Raw genomic sequence first — 27,653 nt, 5'->3', positions numbered from 1 at the left:
TCTCAAGTCTCCGACAGCAGAGTAGCATTCTCCATCTTCCATAAATTTACCACTCTGTTGCTTCTGTCAAAATACCTGCTCTCACAGTATAACTTCAATTGACCGGTACGTACACGTATGCAGATTTTCAACCGCTGTGACCGCCGCCCCCCCTAATATGCAATGATGGGAGGCAGAGGTGGGGTTGAGAGCTTTTTCCCCCACCGCTCCTTCGATCAACCTCAAATGCATTCATGGGATTTTTGAATCGAGCGACGAATATACGTGGTTAAGCTGACGGGGACCTTGCGTTAGAAACGAGCGCTATAGTTACCCTGAACGACATCATGGTCCAAGCCGACAAGCTGCCCTCATGGGCCACACTCCAACACCACCATGACACTGTGGGTCGATCATTCGTCCTTAAGGATGAATTCAAGAGGGACTCCTCCCGCTTCGAGAAGTTTTCCTTCAAATTTGATAATACGTCCGATAAATCCGAGATCCTCTTCGACTTCTCCAAGAATCTCATCACTGAGGAGACGGTCAAGATATTGGTGCAGGTCGCTAGAGAAGCAAACCTAGAGGAGCTCCGCGATCGCATGTTTAAAGGCGAGAAGATCAATTCCACCGAGGATAGAGCCGTTTTGCATGTGGCACTGCGGAATGTCGGCAACGAGCCTATTAAGGTGGATGGAGAGGATGTTATGCCGGGCGTCAACAAGGAGCTGCAGCATATGAAGGAGTTCAGTGATGCCATCCGAAGTGGGGAGTGGAAGGGCTATACCGGAAAGCCATTGACCACTATTATCAATATCGGTATTGGCGGTAGTGATCTGTAGGTCCTGCCCCTATGGGTGTCATGAAGTTGTCCTGATTTTAGTATAGTGGCCCCGTTATGGTTACGGAAGCTCTCAAGCATTATGGAGATCGCAAGCAGACCCTCCACTTCGTCTCCAATATCGACGGCACCCATATCGCGGAAGCTCTTCGTGACTCTGACCCAGAGACAACCCTCTTCTTGATTGCCTCCAAGACTTTCACCACTGCAGAGACTACGACAAATGCTCACTCTGCAAAGGATTGGTTCCTGGAGAAGACTGGCGGCAAGGGCGACATTGCCAAGCACTTTGTTGCTCTTTCTACTAACGAAGCCGAAGTCACAAAGTTCGGTATTGACGCTAAGAACATGTTCGGGTTTGAAAGCTGGGTTGGAGGAAGGTACAGTGTTTGGTCAGCTATTGGGCTTAGTGTGGCAATCCATATCGGATATGAGAACTTCCACCAATTCTTATCCGGAGCGTATGCTATGGACAAGCATTTCCGGGAAACTCCTCTAGAAAAGAACATTCCAGTTATTGGTGGTCTCCTAAGTGTTTGGTACTCTGATTTCTTCGGAGCCCAGACACATTTAGTCTCGCCGTAAGCCTTTCTTGTCCAAAGATATATCATATACTAACCATCGCAGATTTGATCAATATCTTCACCGCTTCCCCGCCTATCTCCAACAGCTCTCCATGGAGTCAAACGGCAAGTCCGTCTCTCGTGACAACCAGATGGTCAAGTATACAACCGGCCCGGTCCTGTTCGGCGAGCCAGCAACCAACGCGCAGCACTCCTTCTATCAACTCCTCCATCAGGGCACGAAGTTAATCCCAACGGATTTCATTCTTGCCGCTGAATCACACAACCCAGTTGACAACAACAAACACCAGAAGATGCTTGCGTCAAATTACTTCGCCCAGGCCGAAGCCCTCATGGTCGGGAAGGGTGAGGAGCAACTGAAGGCCGAGAAGACCCCTGACGCCTTGATTAAACACAAGACCTTCTTGGGCAATCGCCCGACAACTTCCATTCTTGCCCAAAAGATTACACCAGGTACCCTTGGCGCGCTCATTGTGTACTATGAGCATCTTACTTTTACCGAGGGCGCTCTTTGGGACATCAACTCCTTTGACCAGTGGGGCGTCGAGCTTGGGAAGAGCCTCGCCAAGAAGATTCTCGCTGAGCTCGATGAGCCGGGCGTGCCCAAGGATCATGATTCTAGTACTGGTGGGCTGATTGCCGCATTTAAGCAGAAGGCAGGTCTCACTGGCGGGAGTAAAATTTAGAGGCCTCACTGGAGACAGGAAATTGAAATTGCAAAATGGTGATATGGATGAGAGCTTGTCAAAAGGACATAAGTGTATCTTAATTTGACCAATGCTTGATGCTGATGTAGAAGAAATGAAATCAATACGAATATGAATGCACATCATCGTAGCAACTTCTCCCCCCACTACCCCCTTTTTCCCCATATCACGTGTTGCTCTCGGTAAAATTGGCACTTGAACCCAGTGCCGATCTTGTAGCTCCAGGACGTGTTAGCTGTCAACTTCCACTCACGTCCTACCCACGCGCAAATATGGATATGCCCATAGGTATACATATGATACGCCGGTAATATCTTGGTGGATGAGAAGGCGAGCACTATGGCGCGCGGATGGTCGAAGCGATTTCTGGGATCTGTGTTGCTGGGTGCTCTGGCAGGATCAGGAATAGGCGGAGTCCAGGCTGAGGATTCCCAAATCCCGCTGCCGAGTTATCATTATGAGGCGCAGATTCCAGTTAGTTGTTTGAATCGGAGCATGTGAGTTGTATCTTTTGAGGAGAAGACTAACTATCGACGTATGGTTCGATAGGCAATGGCGATTGAAGGTGGAATATGCTAACGGGGCCTGAGGTAGCGATACAGGGGAACACATCTCTGAGGAGTCTTCGGGCGAACTACAGTATATCCCCTTCCCCGTGTGCAATGAGACCGGGAAGCCGCTGGAACTGCGATATGGGGTCGAAGAAGGTCTGTCTCTCAATTCCTCCCTCGTTCCTTGCAGGATAACTTGGAGAAGGTCTGCTAACAATTTGCTGTCCGCAGAACTCAACTGTACCATCCCCATGATAACAGATCCCTTCTTTCACCTCCTCGAATTCTATATCCATAATGACGCCCCCCTTTCCTGCCGCATCCCCTCCCGACCTCCCCGAACACTCCAATACAAAGACCAACCTCCCTCCAAGACCGAATACGTCCCTCTTATCTTCGCGCTCGCAGGAACACTCCAGCTGTCTCACCTCCATATCTCAACCCACCTCAATATCCTCCTCCATTCAACTCCCAAGGATCACCTCCAACGCCGTGACTCAGGCGTCATCGACTCTGGTGCAGCATACTCCACCTCTCCGCTGTCACACACGGTCGGCCCTGCAGCCCTCACGAAAAAACTTGTAATAGGTGACCCCCTTCCCTTGAAGTTGTCGGTTCGATGGTTCCCTACTCCTCAGCTCCCGCGAGAAAACGGGAAAGTGCAGTGGGCTGGTATGGGAGGACATTTCTATGTTAGCACCGCGTTTTATTGCCTAGTTTCGGCGGGTGCTGGGGCAAGTATTGTGACGGTTTGGTTTTGGGGGGTTGTGTTACCGAAACGAATTCGTGACAGGGGGAAAGGACTTGGTGGTGCGACTCCGTTAGGTTATGGTGTTGGGAATGGGTGGGGGATAGGGAAGCGGGACTGAGCTGCAAAATAGCAGCATGTGTGAAATGGACAGCGATCGCCGGGGCGATATCGAAGGGCATATCCCCCGGGTGAGGGAGTCTAAAGGGGGACTATATTGGAAGTGAAAGCGGTTTGATCAGAGCTGTGTACGAAGTACCTAGTGTACGATAGTAGTTGGCCGAGGAGTAGAGTGATCCCAGGCCATATTAAGAGAGTTGGAAAGGAAATGGACTCGCCAGAACATAATGCATAATACCCTCATTTTTGCAGTTTCCCCTCTGGTCATTCTCGATGTGATAAATAGGTTATAGACGGAGAGATAGCGGGAGGGTTGCCATGGTACAGCGATCGTGTACCACATCTGTTCCTTATCCTTTTGATCGGCCAATAAGGCGTTCTCTATCGCGCTTTCATTCAACGAGGTACTTACGATGTACTCCTCGGTCTGACGGTGTGAGTGGTCTGGCCTTGTAACTGGAGTGCCGACTTGGAGACTTCGCGGGCATTCACACTTTTGATCATGATGCTGACGTACGGAATACTGCGCGTAGCTACCGAGTATATCTACCTTATATTATACTTTTCTACAAAGTACATCGGCGTGCATCCACCAACCAAAATACTCGAACATTTCGAATCAAATTTCTTTCGGCTTCGGCTTTTCGCGTGGCTTAAGCCTCAATCTCACTGGTTGGACAAACCCCATGGGTCCTGTTCAAATAGTACCTACGGAGTACTAGGTACCCAGGGGGTCAGTGGCCGCAGCGTGGTCAGAGTGCAAGCTGCCTGTTGTCCCCGTAGTCGCTTGTTTCGATGAGGTTCTCATGCCATCATGATATGCGTGAGCTGTTTAGGCTTCGTATTTTCTGTCGAATAATATAAGTCGCCTCCGCCGTTATTCGATGCTGTCAACAGAGGCGCACTGCTCTGGTCTGGAGCAGGGAGCACCGCCGCCAATGTGGCACGTCGGGGCTGGGTGAATTGTGTAGCCATCCATCCACAGGGACCACTTCTGGGCGCTTCTAATTAGGTGAAGCGCGGGTGGGAGCTGAAAATCGACTTTGCACGAGGAGAGGGCACCCGAGATCTACGAAGTATGTTCATGAACTGCTTGCTTTTCCCCCTGTCTGAGACTCCGATTTTGGTGAGTGAATACCTAGGTAGCTGTTGAAATGATGTTGGTAATGATTGATATGTGGCCATTCCGGTAGATAAATGTGTGTTCGAAAGGCATCTTCCCTCTCTCTCTGTCTCCCTTGAGAATCAACACTCGACTCTCGACTCCCGACCAGGATCTCGAAGATAAGAATAGAACCCGCTCGGGCAACTTTACGCCGCGTCCCCATTGACAGTTGAAATTGGCTCCGCTTCTCCCCAATCGAGAGCTGCGGCTGAGGATCCACGCCAATTGCTTGTCAGCCCCCTTTAATATCACCACCACGACATAGTGTTACGGTGCGTAGATCATGGCCCCTAGGCTCCCTTTGGGGCTGAAGCTAGGCAATTCATCCCTCTTTAATAGCAGAGCCATCGACTGGGCTGAGCGGTAGCGCCCCATCCCATCCAACCTCCATTCGCGACTTACTTTCCACGTTCCCCCAGCTTCGCATCAGAGCCTCACACCAGAGCTTCACAGATCACCTTCACAGATCACCAAACTATCTTTCTCGTTCCTCTAGATAAGACAGACATTCACAATGGCCGCTACCTGGGATCAAAAGCGTACGCTCGTTCCCTCCCGCCCTTTTCAACTCTTCAACCCATATGATTTGATGTAGTACTGACCAATTTTCTCTCCAGCAGTTCCGGATTACTCTGCTCCTCAAGCGCAACCACAGCATGTCCCCCAAGCCTCTGCGCCAAATCCCTATCAACAGCCAGCCTCCCCCCAACCGTGAGTTTCCCCCATCACCATGCCGTAGCTACTGGGTCTTCCATTCGGGGGATGTTGCTAAGTCGACTGACTTTGAATCGTCAACTATAAGCCACAGCTAACACAAACCTTCCCCTCTCCAGCCAACAACAATACCATCAACAGCCCGTGCAACCCACGCACCCCGTGCAACAGCCTCAACAAGCACATGCCGCAATCCCCTTACAAGAGACAGCTCCGGGTCAACAACCACAACCAGTCTATAATCAGGGTGGACACCCACAGGCAGTGCCAGGCCCAGCTGGCCAGAGGACATTCCAGAATGCGACGCCATTAGCGAGTTTAGGGAGAGGTCCGGCACCAGCTGACTGCCCAGCATGTGGGCAGAGGGCTATGACCCGGGTCACACATGTCACAGGAAACTATACGCAGTACGTTTTTGGGCTTCCTTGGTTTCTACCGCAATCCTTCGCCGTGTTGTACTTCTCCACAGTCACAGGGTCCTCGTATCCTTAATCATCCGGCTACCTACTAGTTTCGGCCTAAGCCGCCTACACACCACTGTCTGAATATCTATACTTTGGCTAAGAATCTTGCTAATCGCTCGTTTACTATAGTGCATGGGCCCTTGGACTCTGCTGTTTCACTTGGTGCCTCTGCTGGGTGCCTTACGTCATAGACAGTTTCAAGGACGTCGACCACCACTGCGGACAATGCGGCGTGATGCTCGCTACGTGGCATAAGAGCGGCAGCGTGGAGGTGCATCAACATGCTTAATTCTACATCTTTCCCGATGGATGTGCTTCAGGCGGAAGCATGTGGTTTTGGCGTTACGATTGCTTGCCGTCGATGCGTCATTGAATAACATAATTAGTCTGATTACTGTACTGCTTGCCTAGATATACACCTTCGCGTCTTTAATCACAATTTGTACGTACTTAAAGCGGAACTATTATTTTGCATTTTGTTTTCACTTCGTGCCATATAATGCGGAAGTCCCCCTCCCCACTGGCTTGGTCAACCTTATCCTTCCAATACCGTCCAGCAATTACATCTCTTGAGAAAGTGCAGATTATGTTCGTCTCTCTAGTTATAGAGGAAGCGGTGCCATATACCATGGCTAAGCCCAGGTCGGGGAATCAAGTCTATTCCAAACCGCTCTATCTCTGCAGCGTAAAACAACCAGGCAAAATGCTAAAGCAATCCACTCATAACTGAATTGATAGCCTCTATCCAAACCGATGCAACTTGCTCCCATGAGTCCCCCTAATTCTCAAAACAAGCACGGTCAAATCCCACTCTCCTGCACACCCTTCCACATCTGCCGAATAAGCTTCGCGAAACCCAGCAAATCATCCCTATTCCACGGCATCGCATGATGATACTCAATCTCTAGCCCTTTCGCCGTCTGCGGATCGTAGTAGGTCGCCAGCTGCTTCTTTCCATTGACGTAATTGTCATCTTTTGTCCCGTGAAGATGTAGCGTCGGGATTCTGATGAGGTCGAGCTTGTCGGCATCTAGGTAGGTATGATTAGCTATGCAACTGGCTCCCCGCTTATCCTGATACTGTAGTAGGAAACAGATGAGAACGGAAGCAAGCTTACCACGAGAAACCGCGGATATCATAGGGGCAAAACTCCCCATACACAATATCCCAAACTTCAAAACAATATCATCATCCTTTAGCAGCCCCTTCTCCCTCCTCCTTTGCTGATCCAGTAATAAACCCCCCACAACCCTCGTTCCTTGACTAAACCCCATAGCAGCAACCCACTCGCCTTTCCCCTTCCCGCCAGCCTTCTTCATCAACTCCCAAACTCTCTCCACGCCATCTTTCCCTCCAATCTTCCCATCAAACCCACTTCCATCCGGTGCAATATCAGCCCACCCCTCCACCTTCTCGTCCCGCTTAAACCAGGTGCGATACGGTTGGTATAACTCGGAATCGAAAGCGGGCAGGACCCCGGGACCGGGACCGCTCAGGAACGGCCCATCGAAGAAGACGAGCTCGAATTCCTGGTGTATTTCGCGCTCTAGCTGCGCGGCTTGCACGGCAAAGATGGCGCTTGAGGAGCCGCCCCCGTGGAAGCATGCTATGCGGGGGAGGGGTGCCATTGCGAGGTGGAAGTACGTTGTATGATGAGAGAAATATTGTGGGAGAGTCGGTGGAAGATAAGTATTTGTGGGACGTTTCACCGTTGTCCGTGCCTACTGTCCTTCGGGTTTCCTTCCTAGAACTTTTTTGTACTCGGTACAATATTGATCGTTCCCGGCGGTCAGCAATAAATGTTGCTGCAGGCAGGGTTCGCGGATGCCCGAATGCCCGCCATGGATTGGCTTGCCAGTAGCGGCACAGCCTTCAGATGTCTGTAGAATCATAGATGAGTTATAGAACGGTCGTTCATATTTTTGCCTTTGAGAGAAGCTATTGTGGGATTCGGGCGGAAATCCTCTATACGATGGCTTCGTTTCTTCCCTAGAACTTCCCCTAGTTGCGAGTCTTGCTCGGTATTACTTCGTAGGCCAACGGGGAAAGGAGTCTGATAATACGCCAGCTATGTTGTCTAGTAACCCAATTCTGTACCCGTGGGCATCCAGGTATGGTATATCCCTAGATCCTAGGTCTTAGTAGCGTCAATCATTCTCCGATTGCAGGAGACGTACCTATAGTACATAGTGATTTGGTGCAACTGGTAATCGGGGATTGGTTAGTCACATGATTTATCACGTGGTTCTGTTATGACTCGAATCCGCTCTCTTTTCCCCTAATATCTACCTGATATCTACCTGATATCTCCCTTTTTCCCCGCCATTCCTTTTCAAATACAGTGCTATGTACCACTACTCTGCTCCGCAACAATGAATCCTCTGTCGGCGACATCAGCCCAAGGAGCAAGTGATCATGTTCCGTCAGGCCTTTGTCGAGTCCCTCCCCGGCATCCCCGCGCTTGCAACAAGACAATATCATACGCTCCTCCATCTACAAGTACATGGCCAAGGCAGCAAACTCGCCGACGGATGGCCCGACTACATTGTCCACAAATCCAACAGTTATGCCCCCAAACAGATACCCAATCCTCTGAATTCCGCTTCTTCCCACTCTTACCCCCAGAAATCCGCATCCATATATGGAATTTGGCACTCATGCCTCGTGTCATACATTTACACATCCACCTAAAATGCAAAAGCAACCTCCGCCGTAATCAGCTAGCTATTCTCTCCGTGTCATTTACATACAATATCCTACCAACTCCTCAAACTGTGAGCGATATCGAATTTGACTACCACGTGCGGAAACGGCTTTACAAAGATAGGTCAGAACTCCCTCGTGCGCCAGCTTTGTTGGAAGTTTGTAGGGAGAGTAGGCAGGTAGCCTTGAAGAGATACACTCTTGCATTCGCCGGAAAACATTTCGGAGGATCTAAAAATGTGTTTTGTGATAGGTGGGAACGTTATGGGTTAGGAGAAAAGAGGATATGGATTGATTTTGAGAGGGATGTGGTCTTCTTGAGCGATGAGTATTTAATACGGCATATACAGTACGGAGGGAGCGACGTTGGGAAGATAAAGAGGTTGGCAGTGACTAAAAACCTGCAGAGTGACCAGGCTGTAGCTGCATCCGGAGCCCTACAGTACAGGCTGGGTATGGAGCGTCCCTGGAAGGAGGCATTATGGGGATTTTCGGGATTGAGAGAGCTAATCATCTGGGATACACGTGAGATGTGTAAGCTGCCTGGTTTTAACTCGGGGGGATCAGAGAAGAGATGGGATAAAGAGAAAGCCCAGGAAAATGTGTCGGAGTTTCTTGGGGAAATAAAGAAAGAGAATAAAAGTTGGACGGGCGAACTGCCTCTTGTGAGAATGAAGAGAGTATCTGATTGGATATAATCGTTCCCGCTGGCTATGGAAACCCGGGACAGGGACTTGCAGGGTACAGTGCAAATCACTAACCATCCAATAGTTGGGAGATAAAAGGCCTATTTCCCTGACAGCTTAAGCGGTTTGAGGCTTGGAAACAGAAGGTAGAAAACCACTTGTAAAAACAATCCGAGTTCATTCATGGCACCGTTGTCCGGTGTGGGACTTGCCCTAATGGCAGCGATTGAATGTGCAATTTCCAATGGATGCTAGCGTTGAGGACGATATTAGCATTTAATATCCAATGATCTGCCGCAGAATAATTCTCCTCGTTATATATAATCTTATACAGCCTCAACTTCACATGGACCTGAACGTCGCCTGTACAACTCCTCGATCTCAGTGGTATAACCCTCGAGCGCCGCCCTTCGGTTTATGGTCCCCTTGAATATCCGCTGCAATGGTTTTTCGGCTGTAGCAATCAGCACCATATTCTGTTTCAATCGAATCTCGATCGCGAGATCTTCATTGGCCTTCTCGATCACTGGCCACAGATCCACAACTATATCGGGTGGCACCGCTCCTTTGTCGGCAAGCTCGAGCAGCAGAAACGGCATGTCCCTTTCATCACCACCCATAATAGCACCGGAAATTCTCGGATCCTTCATTAACAATCCCTCCACGTGTGACGCGTTAAATTTCGTCAGTGTGTTCAATTTGACAAAATCATCAGTCCGCCCGCAATACAACCACAGGCCCTTCTTGGTTGGATGCTCCTTCCAAACATCCTGCGTGTGGAATACCTTCAATTCTGGGAATACATGGAAGACCATTTGTGTCTTGGCCAACTCGGGATATTCATGCCTCACGATAACGCTCTCGCAAAGATCATCTTGGAAAGGGATGAATTGGAATCCAGTGGCGGGGTCGAAGTTATAGTACATCCAATCTTCTTGGTCAGCAACCTTTAGGCCGTACGAACCTACTTCGGTGGATCCCATCGCCGGTTGGACGCGAGTAAATTTTGTGAAGACGTCCCCAGTTTCGCGAGACAGAGGAGCTCCGCCGAAACTAATGAATTTTAGATTGCGCATATTTTCGAGATATATTGGGTTCCGGGCGAGTTCTTCAAGCAGGTAGGGGATATAGAGACCCCCGTCTGCTTGAACAGATGTGTGTATTTTGTCCATGTACTCTGCTGTCATGGGGTGTGGAGCGTCGCGTGGGAGCAAGATGGGAATTGTGCCGAAGTCAAGTGGGGAAATGACTTGGAAATTAAACCCGAGCATCCAGGAGGGCGGCATCGGGACGATCAATTTGATGTCTCCCCAGATCCGTGGGCCATCTCCCGTGTTGAAAACGGTGAGCATGTAGTTTGTATACGTGACCGGTTTGGGTAGCCCTATCGCGATCAGCTTAGGATATAACGGCGTTAGACTTCCCCCTTACCGGTTGTTCCAGACGTATGAGTGATTACAATCGGATCGTCTTTCACCTCGTCCCACGTTAGGGAAAAGGCATAGTTCTCAGTAGTTTCATCGGAAAGAAAATATTGGAGATCAGGTATCATAAGAATTTTGAAGCCGTCGATCTCAGGACGAAGCTCATTCCATTTGGGAAGCAGCTCCTTGGAAGCAATTACGACCCGGCAATCTGTGGCCTCAAGCAGGACTAAATGGGCTTGTCTTGAGTTATGACTCAAAGGTAGAAGAATCTGGTTCGGAATTAGACGCATATATGTGAAAAATCAAGTGCAAATATACCCGCCGACGTGTTTTTAGAGCTGCGGCAAAGAGAAATGCATATCGAATATCGGGTATTCCCATATAAGCAATTGTTTCAAAACTGGTTGATTTCCCAAGTTCTCGATCAATCCACCAAGACATCAAGTTGACGGCCTTGGAGAGTTCGCCATATGTAAAGTCTCGGTATCCATCATGAATGGTCTCGGTACGAGGGATGATGGCGAACACTTTGTCGGGATGCTCAACAGCCCTCTCATCGATCATAGTCGGGAACGGTTTGCGCTCTCTCTGCGAATCCATCTCCTCACTTAGCATCAGCTCAATAATGAATGGATGGCCGGCAATTGCTGACAAGAGATATCTTCAGCGGCCCAGCTCCACGGCCCCGGATTTCCGGGATGGCTCGCATACTTAAGCCTTCAAGATAGCCAAGCAGGGCTCTCCATCTCCTCAGCCAAGTGGCATAATCCTCTTTCAACTACCCAATTAGATGGCCCGATTTGAGCGACCAGAGCGGTGGCACCGGAATAGCGCAGGCCTAGCCAGCCCAGGGATTCACCCAATTGGTGGTTTTAGGCATCTATTTGCTTTTGCTGCATCTCTTAGAGGAATTAGCACCGGAGCCAAGGTATAAACACGCCATTACTCCAGAGTGTCTATTATGGTACTGCAATAGAAGAGAGTTGTACGTAGTACTTCGTGCTCTGTAGTACGGAGGATGTACAGAGGTACTGTATCTTGGGCGTAACAAACGAGATGTCGATATGAATAAGATAAGCACAGCCCCCGACAGGAAATCTAATCTTCAATCTCTCCGTAAGCGGATTTTAGCGAAACAAAAATACTCGGACCAACTTCCCCCTGAACCAACTGCCCCCAGCTTCATGTTCAGTTCCTGTCATCTCCCATCACCACGTCTCATCCACTACCCAGCCCACTATCAGAACGAGTCTTGTTTGTGACCTTAGCTTGTTCTTTGGTTTGATGGTTATTGCCAACCGCCGTCATGACTATTTCACTCCTGTCCCGGAAGCGTGACCTAGCTTACTTCGTTCATTTCTCTATCTCTATTCCTATAATGTTTAGTAAGCTTCCTATCTCCTAAATACCTCTCTGTACCGATACAATAACTCCGGTCTTTGCATCTCAAGTGGCAGTGAAACAATATCCGTGACTCGTCATCCAAGAGAATCGTTTTGCTAATGGATCCACGTGACTAGTAATGGACCTTCAACCACTCTATCCACCTACTATCGTCCCCGAGTTCATGATAGGCCTCAAGAACTACTATATCAATAATTACCATGACCAATTTTTCGTCGAAAGCCCGCCGTTCTTCAAGCTCTTCCTGTGGTCCGAGATTCTATTCCAAGCCCCCGTGGTGATCTGGGGTCTGGGAGCTTTGTACCGAAGTAGACACTGGATCCAGGATATACACTATTATGCTGATTTATAATAGACTCGCCAAAAGTTCCATTGGTTTTATTTCCATATTCCCTCGTGGTATTCCTCACTACCCTCACGTGCATGGTTGAGTATTCGTACTGGCCAGTGCCCTTGTCACAGAAGGTGACTTTGACGACGCTTTATGGTCCTTATTTAGCACTATGTTCGTAAATTTCCTCAGCCTCATAGCTCAATTCCTTGATTCATTTCTTCAGGATGCTAATTCTAAACCCAGCCGCTTTCATGCTTGTGGATATGTACCTCCGACTCCACAACGTGATAAATCAGGCATCAACCAAAGCCGAAGACAAGAAACTGCGGTGATTTGGCCAGTGATGAAAGAATGATCCATTCCTACTTACTTCATTTATGGAATAGGAAGATATGGAAACCCATCATGCCTTCTAGAATGTTCAGCTCGTGCACAGGTCAAAATGCAATAGGCACTCAGATACCAATTTCTCAACTGTGAACTTGATATACATGTATATTAGATTGGTTCATCTTCGAAAGTTGAACTCGCTTCCTTTCCCTCCGAGCTTATTTAGCTAAATTCCTGTACAGATTTGTGTGGATGCGATTTCAAAATCATGTATCCAACCAATATGACAAAAGATCCTTTGTGCTCGAACTATATCATTGTTTGAGCGTGGTGATTACAGGGCTCTTTTTTCTTTGGCCCCCCCCACCAATCAATCCTTTGCGTGCGCTTGTAGCGTAACACCTGGCTGTTCAAATCTACAACAGGCTGGTTCTCGTTAGTATTTAAACTTTAATTCGCACCAAACCAAACATCAGCCCTCTCCCGATCTTCTTAGGCACTGACAAACTCACTGCACACCAAGTCCAAGGACCCCACGAGGGTATTGCCCTGTTCCATACAATGGAAAACACAACCAGCAACATCGACGAAATTCCCGGTGGTGAGGCGGATAAGACGCCAACACCCCCAGTCACCGTCCAACCTCAATTGCTTTCGCATTATGCCCTTAATGGCAGTACGAACCTTGAAATTACAATTGACTTCCGACGCAATCAACCCCACTCTGTCATCTCAGCAATGTTAAACCCATCAAGTTGTCTGCTAGATTGCAGCCTATTCGATGTCCTGGTACCCTACAAGAACGTCTCCAGGAATGTCGTCGTCAATATGATCTTCCGGAGCGCAACCGAGGAGCCACCGATCCTTAAATTAGAACAAAGATTGTTTATTGAACGGCTCGCCGGAACTCTTAAAACATTCTCGAATTTGGGAGTTTTTATGGTAGGGTTTGATGTAGTGAGGGATAACAATGACTTAGGCAAGTATTATACCTGCTTCGACAGTAAGAAATTTCCGGTCATAGACTATTACGTTCGTTTCATGAACGATGATGAGCCTGAGTGGACGCAGCTTGCTGTGCCTGTCAAGCCAGCTAGCGTAGAAGCTGAAGTTGTGGAGCAGAAGTGAGTTGCGAAGCCAGAATTTCATTGCATCATTCAGATTGGATATTGATAAACATGCAACCCCCTAGGTAGGAGAATAACATAAATAATCACATCAGCCGTAAACCTTGTGCCACTTAACACTTTGTTCCTACCACCCCTTGTCTACAGTAGCAATTTCTATGCAGGAAACCTTGTTCGGCTTAAACATGATTCAGACTCAACTCGTTAAGCTACAGCAGTAGAAGGCACATAATAGCGTGACTAGTATGCCTACAGGGTTAAGGCCCCTACTGTGGGAAGATCGAAGAATTCCACCCTTCGTTATGGCTGTTCTCGCTTCCTACGGCTTATCGTACCCAAATCATCTCAACTTTATGCTGAGCGTGACTCGCAGGGTTTCTACAGACGGACACGCTTCGAGAAAGAAAGGTCCACGACTCAAGAATTGCTGTTTTCTCAACCCCTATTTAATCTACAAGGTAACCCTATAGGATATATCCACCTGCTTCCCCTCTCATTCCATCATGATAGCAAGAGAAATACATCATACAATCACTCTGGTTTTGTGATATCAGCATATACGCCATCTATGATCTCAACTACGATTTTAAAACCCACCAACTCAAAAGATGCTCTCTATCCGGTTTAACCTCCTGATGCATTTTGCTATACTTGTATAATATTTTGAGCGCAAAATCTCTGGATGCTGATGTCAAGCGGCTAGAAAAGGCCTGTTATATATAAGGGGTTGAGTATCCTCTAAAAGCTAGTTGATCTGGATACAACTAGGGTTTTCCAGCGATAAAGCTAAATTTGTAATTAAACCTAGCTTTCCACCTCTATGTTCGAAAGATAATGCTAGTAGCACTTGCGAGGTACACTTCGAGTGACCGGCCCACTACGCTATTATATGTTGGTTATAACAACTTTCGTTATACCTGTCACTGACTCATTTTAGTTCCCCCTAACATTCTTTACCCGTAGATAAACGTAAGCTAGTTGTTACATTTACCAAAATTCATTTAAATACCACGCATGCTGCAGGCTAACTGAGGAGGGTTGTAGCAGATCTAGTGTTGATACTGCTAGCAAGGGCGGATGCAGGCTTTCCCGTGTCCTAGCAGCTCCAGCTATGCCATAACCTATACACCGGTAGGTATATGTGTGATATAAGGTATCGTCGGCTGCCGAGTTTAAACTGGCTCCAGATAGAATACAAATGCAAAAGAGGTTACTTAAACCGTCCCTCTTTTCGTGCAAAACCCCTAGCCTGTCATTTTCATTCCAATCCCACCCCAATCCCATCATCCCACCTGACACCGTACTCTTCCCCAGAATAGAATCCCAATTCATTATCGAATCCGAAAAATTACCCAGACCTGACTAAGACTTACGCACGCACGCCACCATCGCAAAACCTGCACGAAAGAAACGTGGTATACCCATCAATTGAACCATGGCGTACCTCCCAATACGATCCTACATCCTGCCCGTCCAATCCTACTCGTCTCCCGAACATCCTTTTCGCCGACATCGATGACCTCACGTGCATACCCTTGTGCCCATAAAATTCCAACTACGGACTAGCGACGTACGGTATGTTCTGCAGCACACCCGCAACCGATACCTAGGTAGACGAGAGTGAAATCCGGATTTATATCCGACCGCACGGCATGGGGCCCCAGGGCTGATCGTGGCTGTTTGGGAAGGTGGTGCTGCAGTGAGCTTTTTATTTGAGAGAGTTTTCTTTCGCGTTGTACATGTTGGCGACGCGGCATTGGTAGGGGGGCCACTCGGCCCTAATGGGGTATTTGAAGGTGTATTGGCAGAAGGGATCGAAATTGACGCATGTTTGAGGCGTGGTGTGCTGGGGTGGTTAACTGGCCTCTTTGGTTATTGTGTTAATTGGTTCATCTGTAGAGTGTCAAATCAACAGTCGCAACGTCAAAAGGTGCGGGTAAAGCCATGGAGGTGATGATTAGCTAATAGTCGAAATAACAGATCGAAGACAACGTATAGAGAAGAACGGACGTGGAACAGAATGTATATACGGCAATAAATGCACGCAGAGGGAGGATTATATTATGTTATGATGCTATTTAAAATGGATGCCGGTGGATAATGGGCGGAAAAGTTAAATGAAGTCAGGCAAAAAGCTGTTAGGAACACGCCATGCCTGAACAACAACCTCGTCCTTGCCCAAAACCAGAAAACTCATTCTAGCCAGTCACCTGTATGGCGCTAAAACTTTAGAAAATAAGACCTATGCGGCTTTCTCGCTGGTCTGGACGACTCGCTTCTCGTCGCTACCAGCACCATCATCACCGTGGAGCTCCTTCTCAACCTCGTGCATGTTGACCTCGCCAACTGCCGCATCGTCGCCGTCGAAGATCTTGGCGAGTTCCTCGAGAGTGGGACCGCGGGTCTCAACGTAGAAGAAGTAAACGAAGAGGAGCTCGATAAAGATGAAGACGGTGTACATGAGAGACAGGTCGTAGTGATGGGGAAGGTTGTCCCAGGCAATTGGGTTGGTGTAGTTTCCGAGGACCAAAGTGGCTTGAACAGTCAAGTTCATGATCATGAGACCCTTGGCACGGAGCTTGTATGGGAGAATCTCGAGGGAGTAGGCGACAAGGAGACCAGACCATGCAATAGCATAGAATACGCTGAAAAGCCAGACGAAGACGATCTGTGGGTAACCGGCGGCCATGCTGACGGGGTGCTCTGGGTCAGGGTTCTGCTTCTCGAATTGGGAGGCGGTAATAGTCCAGGCCAAGAACATCAGAACCATGCCGGTGGTCGCAGTCAGGAAGAGAGGTCGTCGTCCGACCTTGTCAACGAGCGTGGAAGCAGTAACGGAAACGATCAGGGAGAGCAAAGTCTGGCCACCGTTGAGAGGGATCTTTTTGTTCTGTTCGGTGATACCCATGCTGTTGTAGATAAGATTCATGTAATTGGAGAAAATAGCACTGCCAGAGTATTGCGAAATGATACCGAGGGAGATAAGGAGGGAGAGACGGTATCGGTTACCCTTGGTCTTGAGGAAATCGACGTAGTTGCTAGTCTTTCTGTACTCGAACTCAAGTCTCAGAGTCTCCTTGATCTCCTTGTACTCAAATTGGACGGTAGCGTTGTGGATGTCGCCATTAGCATGGTACTTGGCGAGAGTTTGCAACGCCTCCTCGGGACGATCCTTCGAGATGTGCCATCTGGGGGATTCTGGGACCCAGTAGATGAAGCTGATCTGGACGAACGCAGGAATGGCTTGGAAAAGCGTCAAAGATCTCCATGACCATTCACCGTTGATAGCTGCGGTAGCCCAGGCAATCCAGGCAACGACTGCACCACAATTAGTTCCCGACCGCATTTCTATAGATGTTTCCATGCTTACAAAGTGCACCCAAGTTCCACAGGCAATTGTAAAGAGTGGTGACACGGCCTCTGTGCTGGGGATGGGCGATCTCGGTAAGGAGGACGGGAGAAGACAGCTGGGACAAAGAGTTGCCGAAACCGAGGACGAACCGACCAGCGACATACACTGAAGGAGGGTTAGCTGGCGACAAATACCCAGGCAGTAAATTCCATTTGTTACTTACTTCCGTAGCCATTGCAGAATGTGCCAAGGAGAGCACCGAGAATCATGAGGAGACCGCCCACAACAATGGGGATCTTACGTCCCCACCAATCTGCCATGTAAGGCACCAGGGGGAAACTGCACAGGGAGCCAATTTGGTAAATGGCATTCATCAGGCCCAAGGTGCTGCCTGTGGGGTGGTTGAAGTATTCTTGCCATTGGTCGAGGTTTTGCGAGGTATTCAACATCATACTAAGCCATTGTTAGCGATCACTGCGGAAGGGAGCATGAATTGTGACTTGATCGGTCTTACCCATCATAACCTGTGGTTGCGGACGCAATGCAAAGAACAGCACAATAGAAGTACAGCTTTCGCAGGCCCGGGTTGGACCACCATTGGACCTTCTCGAACTCGGGGGCCTCTGCCTGGGCAATCCCCGCGGCCTCCTTTTTGCCCTTTGCGGGATCGACTACTCCGATGTGTACCATGTTGCCGAGTCTTGTTGACGGAGAACCAAGATTGTCGAGATGTTGCTGATGGGCTCTTCTGAAGAGGAAAGAATGGATGGCTCCAGGATTATATAACTGACAGCAGGAGGAATGCGGGCACTTAAGTACATGGAAGGGATATTAACGCTCTGGTAGGAAGTATAGAAAATTAAACGTCAGGCCCTAGCTACTCCACAGAGCTGGAGCGAGGTTCGCCACACGACAACCTTGCGCCGGAGCAAAATGCATGGCCTCCTGCACGTCGATACCCTGAAAGGGTTCCGGACCGCAACGCTCATCGTCTGTCTATAAACGGATGGCGTCTTTTGGGACCACCTCTGTATTCAAACTGAACGAGGGAGAGCACTGCTGGGGGAGAGATTCGTGTGTATCGGGAGGGCCAATGGCGCCGCCGATGCCAAGTGCGTTGGAAATACCGTTAGCGCCTGGCGGGCCTCGTCTAGCTCAAACGCGTAGATTGGGCGTTCTCAATCTGATGCCGCCATGGACCCAGCGCCACGATCGTGAAAGTTTATCCAAACACGGTTCTGTCGAGTGTGGACAGGGAGGCTAAGGAGGGTAAGGAGATTCCTCGTCGGCTGGCTTGCAAAACGGGGACGCGGGGTATACAGGCTGAAAGGCAACGGGACTTGGCCGCGGCGAGCGGCTGGGTGATAGGCCAGACATACGGCCCAAAGGAATCTGCATTATAATTGCTTCGTAAGTTCGCCAGTATGTACTTTCGTACCTACGACTGGGCGATCGAGCTCCAACATGCGGCGCGGATCCTAGAATCAGGCAAGCCCGAGGGCTGTCCTCGTAGGGAGCATCGAGGGAGCATCGAGGGAGTATCGAGGCACATGCCTGCGAAATCCGAGATCGTCAAACAGGCGAGCCCGATGCGAGGGACTAGGAGGCTAGGAGCAGGGTCCCGAAGGCTGAAGCCGAATAGTAGAACAGAATAGATTGCAGGTGATGGTGATGGCGATGGTGATACCCGCCGTTGGGGGACAGCTAAGTGCCAACTAACTGGGCTCAGTAAGGCTCGGTGTGGCCAAGTTCCCACCGGCCACAGCTGGGAGCACTCCGTAGTGTACAAAGCACTTCGTATGGGGTATGGGGAAGGGGGAGGTGGGGTGGGGTGGAGTGGAGTGGAGGAGTAGTGGAGTGGAAAACATGGAGTCTAGAGTTTGGAGTTTGGAGATGAGATGTTCGTCGCAGTTCCCACCCGAGAGTAGTGCACGTAATGGACTCCGTGGTGTGGGGAGGGGGGGCCCTGGGGCCTTGGGGAAGCAGAAATGCGGGTGAATATTGTATGATAGAGATCATAGAGTGCAGAGAGAGTGCAGAGCATCAACGGAGATGGCGTTGCCAGGGGGGGATAATAGGGGGGGGTTAGGGATAATTCGGGGCATAATAATAATAATAGGTAAGTAAATAGTACATAGTACATAGTAAATAGGGTCGTCGGGTACTAACTAGCACAGTCTAGCAGGCTAGGGGACCCCTTCCCTTCCCCAACCCTGACCGAGGCAAGCTTCAGGCGGTTCCTGGCGTGCAGCGAAGGGAGCTAGAAGGGACTTAGCCCTTTGCGGTCCCGAGCCGCACCAAAAGAGCCCCCAAAAGACACCGAAGGACAATTAAAGCCACGGCAAACCCAGCGCCAGCGACGCCACCAGCCCGATCCAACGTGTTTTGCCCTGCTCCTCCACGTGATGCCCGGACGCCCTGCCGCGGCGTACCCTCCAGTCGCCAGTCGCGAGCCTCAAACCGGCTTCCTTCGACCTTCCAAACGGCTTCGACGCTCACGAGCGACAGCAAAAGAGAAAATAGAAACATCGAGTCGGCCCGTGCAGCGGGATATCGGCACGAGATGTGCGGTTACTTCGCCCATCCAGCGCTCAGAGGGGCGAGTCGCACATCGCCGCTGGGCTGGTCTGAAGTTTGGGGCATCAGGAGACCAGACCATGAAGGGCGCCCTTTTGTTGGTTTAGTTCAGTTTGGTTTGGTTTGGTATGGTATGGTTTGGCAATCTGGCCAACGTGTTGCTGTTATTGCGGTCTGTTATTGCTGCCATGGCTCCTTGATCGGCCAGATTAAAAGATTTGCAGGCACGCGGGTGAAGTGAAAGGCAAAAGGCAAAATCAATCCAGTCGGTACAGTTCATGTACATACATGAACGTAGCACAGCGGAACAGCCGCGACTCTTCGGAACCGTCCACCCACCGGCAACCATAATAAGAATCATCTCTGGAGATTGGCGACTGGAGAACCTCCTCCTCTGCTCTGTACAGAGTACTGTACTTCGTACAGAGTAGATTACTATGCGTATGAGCTGCCCAGGCTGCTCCCGCGCATAGCGGCTATGGCCATGCAACAGGGGTTGGATTTAGGAACGGGCTGCGAATGCGTGCGAACCTGCACAGTTCAGTTCATGGTACGGGGTGTGGATGAGGCGCTCGCGAGGTGGTGCCATGCGGTTTTGGTGCAGAAGCCTCGTCGTCCGTAGTCTCGACGAAAGGCTGCGAATAATGCGGTCTCGGGTCTCGCGTCTCTGATCATCTCTCGCCCTCGTGTCTCGTGTCTCGACGTCGCCGAGGCTCGAGATCCAAACTCCAGACTCCTGGGAATCAAGCCTCGAGAACGGCGACGGGGCACCCGGCGCGGGATTCCAGCGCCCTCTTCTCAAGTCGCGCTCTCACCATTCTCCGTGCAGATGGCCACCACCAGCCTCGCCACCTACCCACGCGCAATGATCGACGTGAATAGCGTGAATAAAGTCAATAGAGTCAATAGACAACATGATGCAGTACCTAATAGTAATAATAAGGTACTGGCTTGATAGGTGCCTGTGGTGAGTTGTAACTCGTAACTTGGAACTTGCGAGCTGCGAGCTTGACAGCCGGCATTTCGGGCGGCGCAACCGAACAAACGAGGGTCACGTGGCCCCGCCCCCTTCTTGCAGCGGCCATTCTCCATCCTCCATTCTCCACTCTCCGTTCTTCTCCATTATTATTATTCTCCGTACTCGAAGTATCCCCTTCCTGAGGCTTCCTCGTCCGTCCCAGGACGGTTAGACCACGAGCTGGATCTTTGCGCCGCAAACTACCCACTAATCAAACTCCCAATCAACCCCCAATCCCAATCCCAAGACTCCATGTTCCAACACGAAACTTACGAGCGGCAGCTTCAGGCTCGGGCCCGTCGTCAATTGTCAGTTGTCAATTTCTGCAAGTTTATTATTGTTCTTGTTATTCAATTCAATACTTGGTCGTCATGCTTTAGGAGCCACGGCCCAATTGAACAATCTGCCTCTCTCGGAAATCCCTTGCGGATTTCAATAGTCGTTTCAAAGAGGGTCGGTCGTCCACCTCGTGCTCAACGACTTCACTCCCTGCTGCTTCTAGCGGAGACGCGGGGTCCCCCCCCAACTCTGTACTGGTACGGGTTCAAACGATCTAATTCCGGCGTCCCAGCTGGCTGGATATGCCCGGGCTTGGGCCTTTGGCTAGCCGGTCGGTATCGTGCTAGACTCCTCGTAGGTCGTGTGTCTTGATCGCCGGGAGGTCAAGTTCAAGTTCGTCTGGAGGTGCACTCTAGCTTGCTGTGGCGAGTACGATACGAAGTACCGGTACCCGCACTACGGTTATGAAGAGCCGGATAAATCAGATCATCATGATCAGACCCAGACGAGAGCCACGCCACAGATCTCAGCTGGAATTCCGGCTAAAGTCTCCTTCGGCCATGCTCGAGCCTCGAGCGCCATGGTTCTCACGTGGTGCAGGGCCCGCGAAATGGGTTGCGCACCTCGCCATGTACCTAGGTACTCTACCTACACACAGCACATGTCTATGTCGCCTTGCCTATCGAGGCGTCACGGCCGCTCTGTCGACATTAACCAGCGTGTAATTTGGAGATGTGGGTCTTTTATGGAGTTACATTCCTGCCCTTCCACGTGGTTTATGCCTTGGTCTGGGCACTGTTCCTACCACCCAAGGTTCGCGTCACAAGACTATCAAACAAACATGTCAAATCTTTTATTGATTAAAGCCCGACCAGCTGGAAATCTCCCCGCCACCCGCTCGTCCTGTATGACAATTTTGGCGCCGCATGGTGAATTTTGTTGGAATTCTGGACCAGCGGCATCCGTCCTTTCTATCAATCTACTTTATTTTTTGTTGGTTTGGTTACTTGCGCACATTTCAGAGTTGATCTTTTCAACCTCCCAGCTACATGCAATGCATTCTTCTTGCGCATCCCCCTCCCGAAGCCAATCCCATCAGCTCTAAGAGTTCAAGATGTCCAAGGACCAGGATCCAATGCGCACTCCATCCCCAATCCATACCTACGTACTGTGATTTAGATTAAAAAATCGAGGCTCGGCCTTGCTCAAGAATATCCACAAAGTCTTATTGAGCCAAATCACTGAATCAATTTATAGGTACCAAAGTACAAGTCATCTTTGGACGTCTGCTCATTCTTTGCGAGGCCAGTTTTAGTAGTGTCTTTTAGAATATGCTATTCGCCTACTACGTACGAAGAACAGAGTTTTTTTCGGTCAGCTCCAGTCCAACTTATATAAATCTCGCCAACAAATGCGGGTCGCCAGTTTCTCTATAGCCAATACGGAGAAGACAGGCCGCCTCCGTGAATGAATCGAATCCATTTTTAGCATCTACCCTTTGATCCCTCTATATCTGTTGTTTCTAGATCCTCATAAGAATCGTGATCTGCAACGGCGTCTGCCACGCAGAGCACAGTATCACACCACTACGACTTGATAAGTCGAACTCACGAAGCCGCTTGACGTCGAAATACTACAGAAACAAATGGGGCATCAAAAATACCACTGAATTTCGAGTTGGAAAACCTGCGTGTCTCTTTGGTAATGCGGGCACTCTTACTGCATTGGGAAATAGAGAAGGAAGGGGATTAGGAGGATTGTAGCAACAGCGGGGCACTCCGCATCCTACATCCTTCTCTGCTTCTATAGATGGGAAAATGGATAACCATCCGGCTGGGAATTCGGGTACTGATTTCCAAAGGTCCACTTCACCTAGTCACGAGTAATTGTCATGTCCAGAAAGGGGTTGTATTCTTAACGCGGCCCATACTTGGTGTATCACAGACCCCAATAAACTCCCGAAGTTCTTTCGTGCCCGTGATATGTGTGGCGCTTTCGCACCACAACTGCAAGCCAATGGCACACACCTCCCTATCCAGCCATGCGCCACTGGCATGAAATGTCCCTTGGGAACTGAGACATTGGTTCAACATCGCTTCATCTCAGTTCGACTCTAGATGCTATCACGGGCTATTATTTTGGGAAGACCGATAAAGAAGGAACTAACTTTGTACCTCGTTGCAAATGACAGAGCTGGTAGGCGAAAGCAATTGCTATTTCTTGGTGAGGTTCTCTTAGAAATATTTCTCCAAAACGCTATAATATCTTCAGGATTTGTTTTTGAATTCACAAGCCTAAAAGTTTGAAGGCTAAGATTAGAGGCTGAACAGGTGCACGTTTAAAGCTCGCAAGATGCGAGAACTATCTATACAGACTGTCAGAGGCTCGAGGTTTTCCGTCTCAAACGCAAACGCCAAAAAAGCTGCCGAGTTTCCCTTCAATCTCTCATATGAATAGTATCTACCAGACTTTACTTCGGCGTTATATTGTAATAAGTATAGAATAGCATGTGCTGAACGTTAATAGCTTCACTGTCCTTGCTATCCAGGCTGTAACCTGCAACTTTTCCATGCATGCCCCTTACGCAGCCGAAGCTTGAGCGTCTTCCTTAATTTCCTGTCATTGTCCGCAACATCCTGCTTCTGTCGTGCTCTTACCTCCCACTGGGTGGCCTTCTAGTAGAGACTACTCACGATAGATAGATCTATATTAAAAATTTGCTCCCTACCAACATACCTACCTTCCGACCGTCAGTGCCTCGAAACCTATATTTGAATTGCTAATCAAACGGCCATCCTCCCAACCAACTTTTGGCCTGCGGTGGGTTCAACCTCATTGCCCCTACGACATTGCGTTCTGCATCCCAGTTGCTCGACGCTGTCTAAACTAGGGGAGGAAATGCATTTGCCGCTCGCTCGATATCTTGGTAACTGCCAACTAGAGTAGTACTCAGATAGGCTAGTTATAAACCAAGCTTCTAAATGCAGAAATTGGGATTCATACCCTACCACGTATAGTGAGAGCCGCTCAAATACGAGAAAACGCCGGGCGGGAAGATATAGACTAAGTTGGAAGTTAGCTTCATGTTGAGGTAATAGGGATACACTTGGTCTCTTAATAATGTAAAACCAAACTGTCCTTCCTCAGCACCTGCCCACCGTGATCTAAATTCAAAACCGCAGACGAGCTTATCTAAATTTTCTATGTTACGTCTTGGCCAAGGACATATTTAACATGTGGTTATACGCCAGCGTACCAAGCGTGGCGAGGAACAGAAAGATAGCTCGAGAAATCTTCCGAATAGCAGGAACGGTGCAGGGGGGGGCTGGGGTATAAAAGGGGGTTATTTCTTATATTGGGATTCTTCGAGTAGGGATTGGGGGGGGGCTTTTAAAGTTCAATATATAGACATTTGGCTATATATATTTTAGAATAGAAAGATAGGTGTTGGAGGTCGAAAAATTATCTTGGTTCGAATTTATGTTTATAAGCAATATTTTAAAATAGCTTTTTGGGATTATCTCTGAAGATCTTCTAGCGCAATTTAAGATGTTCAGAGATAGTAGATACTTTAAAGATTAAATTTCTGGAGAAATATGTCCTACCCAAAACTGCGATATGCACTGATACTGCTAGGCAATTGTTTTTATTTATTTAAATATATTGCTTTTATTTTGTACAGCCACGGCGGAATGGAAGGAGGCAGGGAAGACGGACTTTTATTTGCAACAGTTTTAATTTTTTTTTAATTTTATACGATTAGAAGGACTGTGGGTTCTAATGGATAAATCATCACAGCACAGCCCAGCTGGCTGGCAAAGTAAAATCGAAACTCCTTACTATTTACGAAGTGGCCGTGCATACGTTTTACTTATTCCCACTCTACTCCTTGCCCATATCCCAAGACCATCTATTTCCACGGCTACCCCGTAGAGTCTGGGTTTCGTCACCTACCCCTCCATAAAGCTATCCTTGGTCTTCCATCTCTGCATAACTATTCCTTCCTCTCCCCCTTGTGTCCCTAAAACTCTCCCGTCCAACCTCCTAATATCCTCCCCCTTGACCCACAGCGCCGCCGCAACAGTGCTCGCAATAACGATCTGCACAACCGCCAACGCAATAGATGTATCTTTCAACCCTGGGAACATATTGTCCCCACCCCCCTGTACCCAAAGCGGCACGCCAATAATAAAAATGCCCGTCAGAAGATCCTGGAGGGCCCTGTGTCCACCTTCAAGCGCATCGGCCTCCTTGACTGAAGCGGCGGTAGCTTTGATGTGCATAGCACCTGCATAGTTGAGCACCACCGCACCCGAGACAGTGAGTCCAAATGCAAAGGACGCGATTTTCTTGTTGAAATCTTGACCTTGTGTATACAAGTCGAAGATTGAGTTTGCCATACTTGCGTCCGGTCGGAGGGTGCCCTCGACATAGAGCCCGAAAGCGAGGATGCCGGCAAAACCGAGCAAAATTCCTGGAATGGCTGCTCCGAGGTTGCGGAATGAAGAGGAACGACTTCCTCGGCGTGATAGCATATGGGATGTGACGGAGACGATAGTGTAGAAAATGAGGCCGCCGACGAGGGGCCCGGTGAACATGAGGCCAAGTTGAGTAGGTAAGGCCATGACTGGGGTGGGAGCGAAGAGCATGGAGAGTAGATGAGCGGTGCCAAATGCTGTGGCGACGAGCGGTGCGGTTAGGAAAAAGGTGAGGATGGTGCTAGGTGCGGAAAGGGCGCGGAGCGGGTAAAGGGCGCGAGAGAGTTCGAATTTGGATGTCCCCTTGGGGCTCATTGGGTGTAAGGATGAGAGGTATGACTTGAATCCTGAGGATGTACCGGCCGAAACGGTGGTGACGGTCCCAGAACGGAAATGCCCGCCCACATTTGATCGGTCAGACGCCCTCTTGTAGGAAGTCTCTGGCGTTCCGAAGATGAGGAGCACAACAGAGAATGCTTGAATGATATTGATGATCATAATCTGGTTGCGGAATCCGTCTACTCTCTGAGACACAAATCCTCCCACCATTGGTGATCCCCAGGTAAAGATAATGTTGGTGATGTTGTAGATGGTGATCCTGCTAGATCTTTCATGTACCTATTGGAAGTTAGCATGGCCATATCATTTCAAAAAGAATATAACTTACAAAATACATATCCTTCACCGAGAGCAAAACCAACGACTCGAAAGTACCCCAAGCAAATCCTTGTAGTACCCTCGAGATCATGAATTGCGAGTAGCTCCCGAAAATATGCATAGTCCACACCGCCGACAGCAGCAGCATCACTGAGCTGATGAGATATAGCAATCTCTTGCCCGTCATATGCGAAAGGGCGACACTGTGTAGGCCTGCAAATGCGCCCACTATTAATGGCAATCCCGTGAGAGCCGTAGTTCCCATATAACTGGTACCTAGTTCCACCACGAGAGCGCTGGTAACCGTGACCAGCATTGTTTTTAGGGCACCTATCACAGCGGTTCCTAGAAGGAGGGAGCCAAAAGCAAGCTCCTTCTTCCATTGTGGCCAGTTCTATACCATTGTTAGTAGCCACAGTGGCCTCACGGGATGGGGCGGACAAACTAGAGGATCTTCTGAGGAATCACTAGGCTGGGGATCCAGCTCCACGCCTGCGTTCTTTCCATTGCCAAATTTTGGAACCCGTCTTCTGTCACCCGGTTGGGCTTCATTCCTGTCCAATGTCGATACTACTGAGATGCCCCTCGAGCGACTTGGCTCCGGTTGTTGCGGTTCGGAATTCATCTCGTCCAACCCTGTTCGATCCAATACAAATAACTGGGCGGAGTTTCCTGTTTCTTTTCTCACACTTAAATGAAGGAATTGATTTGTGCCTTGCGAAAGCTAACTCGATTAAAAATAATAAAATAAAACTCGGTGTCTCGGTATCAAACCAAATACAAGAAACGTTACTGAACTAGCAGTCGAAGAAGAAGTCAAGGAGCGATGGTAGAAGTGAAAGGGCAATGGAAAGAACGGCGGTTTGAGTGGGAGGACCTGGATGGAAACGCATGAGATGAGAGGACTACACATATATCGGGTGTTTTCTCGGCTGACGCATTGCATGAAGACGAGATGGGATCCAAAGATTCCGGCGTCAGAAAGGGACTAATCGCACAGCATACATCCGAACGCAGACCATGCACGTATCACCAAACCCACCGTGCTTCTCCTTCTGGCAGCAATCAGCAATCTCGTGATCGCGAACCAGGTTGAACGAGAGAGGATAAGCATAGATGCGAAGCCTAAAGGGCGGTCTCGTCCAAAGCTTAGCAGCCGTGCGTGAGCGTGGGTGTGGTTTCGATAGGTTTATTTCGAGGTATTCATCCCAGATTCTCTTGATGCAGCGAATGAAAGGAAGCATATTGTTGCTCGACTAGGTGCCGCATGATAGAGTTGGAGGCTCCTGAAACACGTTGAGACTCAGACATGGAGTGAGTGAGGGGAATGCGGTTTCAACATCCTTGCGGTAACCACTTGCCGACTTCGACCACTAAAAAATCACGACAAGATATATAGAAGTGAATT

The 27,653-nt window shown here is 49.2% G+C and overlaps 9 protein-coding genes across 9 annotated transcripts; 5 read left to right on the top strand and 4 right to left on the bottom strand.

Annotated features, from left to right (window-relative positions):
• Positions 1-326: 326 nt before the first annotated feature.
• On the top strand, positions 327-2,090 carry BP5553_03226 (putative Glucose-6-phosphate isomerase; the record flags this gene model as incomplete). Its single annotated transcript, XM_032011849.1, has 3 exons — positions 327-817; positions 868-1,401; positions 1,448-2,090. 3 exons carry the CDS (start codon positions 327-329, stop codon positions 2,088-2,090), a joined length of 1,668 nt encoding a protein of 555 aa, XP_031871542.1.
• Positions 2,091-2,450: 360 nt separating this feature from the next.
• Positions 2,451-3,531, top strand: BP5553_03225 (Uncharacterized protein; the record flags this gene model as incomplete). Its single annotated transcript, XM_032011848.1, has 3 exons — positions 2,451-2,608; positions 2,706-2,818; positions 2,894-3,531. 3 exons carry the CDS (start codon positions 2,451-2,453, stop codon positions 3,529-3,531), a joined length of 909 nt encoding a protein of 302 aa, XP_031871541.1.
• A 1,678-nt stretch (positions 3,532-5,209) lies between these two features.
• On the top strand, positions 5,210-6,162 carry BP5553_03224 (uncharacterized protein; the record flags this gene model as incomplete). Its single annotated transcript, XM_032011847.1, has 4 exons — positions 5,210-5,234; positions 5,313-5,406; positions 5,529-5,816; positions 6,003-6,162. The coding sequence occupies 4 exons, from the start codon at positions 5,210-5,212 to the stop codon at positions 6,160-6,162; spliced, it is 567 nt and encodes a 188-aa protein (XP_031871540.1).
• Positions 6,163-6,673: 511 nt separating this feature from the next.
• On the bottom strand, positions 6,674-7,501 carry BP5553_03223 (uncharacterized protein; the record flags this gene model as incomplete). Its single annotated transcript, XM_032011846.1, has 2 exons — positions 6,674-6,903; positions 6,991-7,501. 2 exons carry the CDS (start codon positions 7,499-7,501, stop codon positions 6,674-6,676), a joined length of 741 nt encoding a protein of 246 aa, XP_031871539.1.
• Positions 7,502-9,588: 2,087 nt separating this feature from the next.
• BP5553_03222 (Uncharacterized protein) lies at positions 9,589-11,289 on the bottom strand (the record flags this gene model as incomplete). The annotated part of the gene is made up of 3 exons (XM_032011845.1): positions 9,589-10,646; positions 10,694-10,958; positions 11,008-11,289. 3 exons carry the CDS (start codon positions 11,287-11,289, stop codon positions 9,589-9,591), a joined length of 1,605 nt encoding a protein of 534 aa, XP_031871538.1.
• Positions 11,290-13,318: 2,029 nt separating this feature from the next.
• BP5553_03221 (uncharacterized protein) lies at positions 13,319-13,885 on the top strand (the record flags this gene model as incomplete). The annotated part of the gene is made up of 1 exon (XM_032011844.1): positions 13,319-13,885. The coding sequence occupies one exon, from the start codon at positions 13,319-13,321 to the stop codon at positions 13,883-13,885; it is 567 nt and encodes a 188-aa protein (XP_031871537.1).
• A 2,241-nt stretch (positions 13,886-16,126) lies between these two features.
• Positions 16,127-17,926, bottom strand: BP5553_03220 (putative Lactose permease; the record flags this gene model as incomplete). Its single annotated transcript, XM_032011843.1, has 4 exons — positions 16,127-17,202; positions 17,255-17,401; positions 17,460-17,689; positions 17,751-17,926. 4 exons carry the CDS (start codon positions 17,924-17,926, stop codon positions 16,127-16,129), a joined length of 1,629 nt encoding a protein of 542 aa, XP_031871536.1.
• Positions 17,927-19,641: 1,715 nt separating this feature from the next.
• BP5553_03219 (uncharacterized protein) lies at positions 19,642-19,920 on the top strand (the record flags this gene model as incomplete). The annotated part of the gene is made up of 1 exon (XM_032011842.1): positions 19,642-19,920. One exon carries the CDS (start codon positions 19,642-19,644, stop codon positions 19,918-19,920), a length of 279 nt encoding a protein of 92 aa, XP_031871535.1.
• A 5,140-nt stretch (positions 19,921-25,060) lies between these two features.
• BP5553_03218 (uncharacterized protein) lies at positions 25,061-26,870 on the bottom strand (the record flags this gene model as incomplete). Its single annotated transcript, XM_032011841.1, has 3 exons — positions 25,061-26,206; positions 26,256-26,639; positions 26,691-26,870. The coding sequence occupies 3 exons, from the start codon at positions 26,868-26,870 to the stop codon at positions 25,061-25,063; spliced, it is 1,710 nt and encodes a 569-aa protein (XP_031871534.1).
• Between the last annotated feature and the right edge of the window lie 783 nt (positions 26,871-27,653).

This window comes from Venustampulla echinocandica (assembly GCF_003357145.1).
Source record: "Venustampulla echinocandica strain BP 5553 chromosome Unknown scaffold_1, whole genome shotgun sequence".
In the NCBI taxonomy this organism is placed as follows: domain Eukaryota; kingdom Fungi; phylum Ascomycota; class Leotiomycetes; order Helotiales; family Pleuroascaceae; genus Venustampulla; species Venustampulla echinocandica.
The sequence above is the reverse complement of the archived record's forward strand: the minus strand, read 5'-3'. Positions and strand labels throughout refer to the sequence as shown.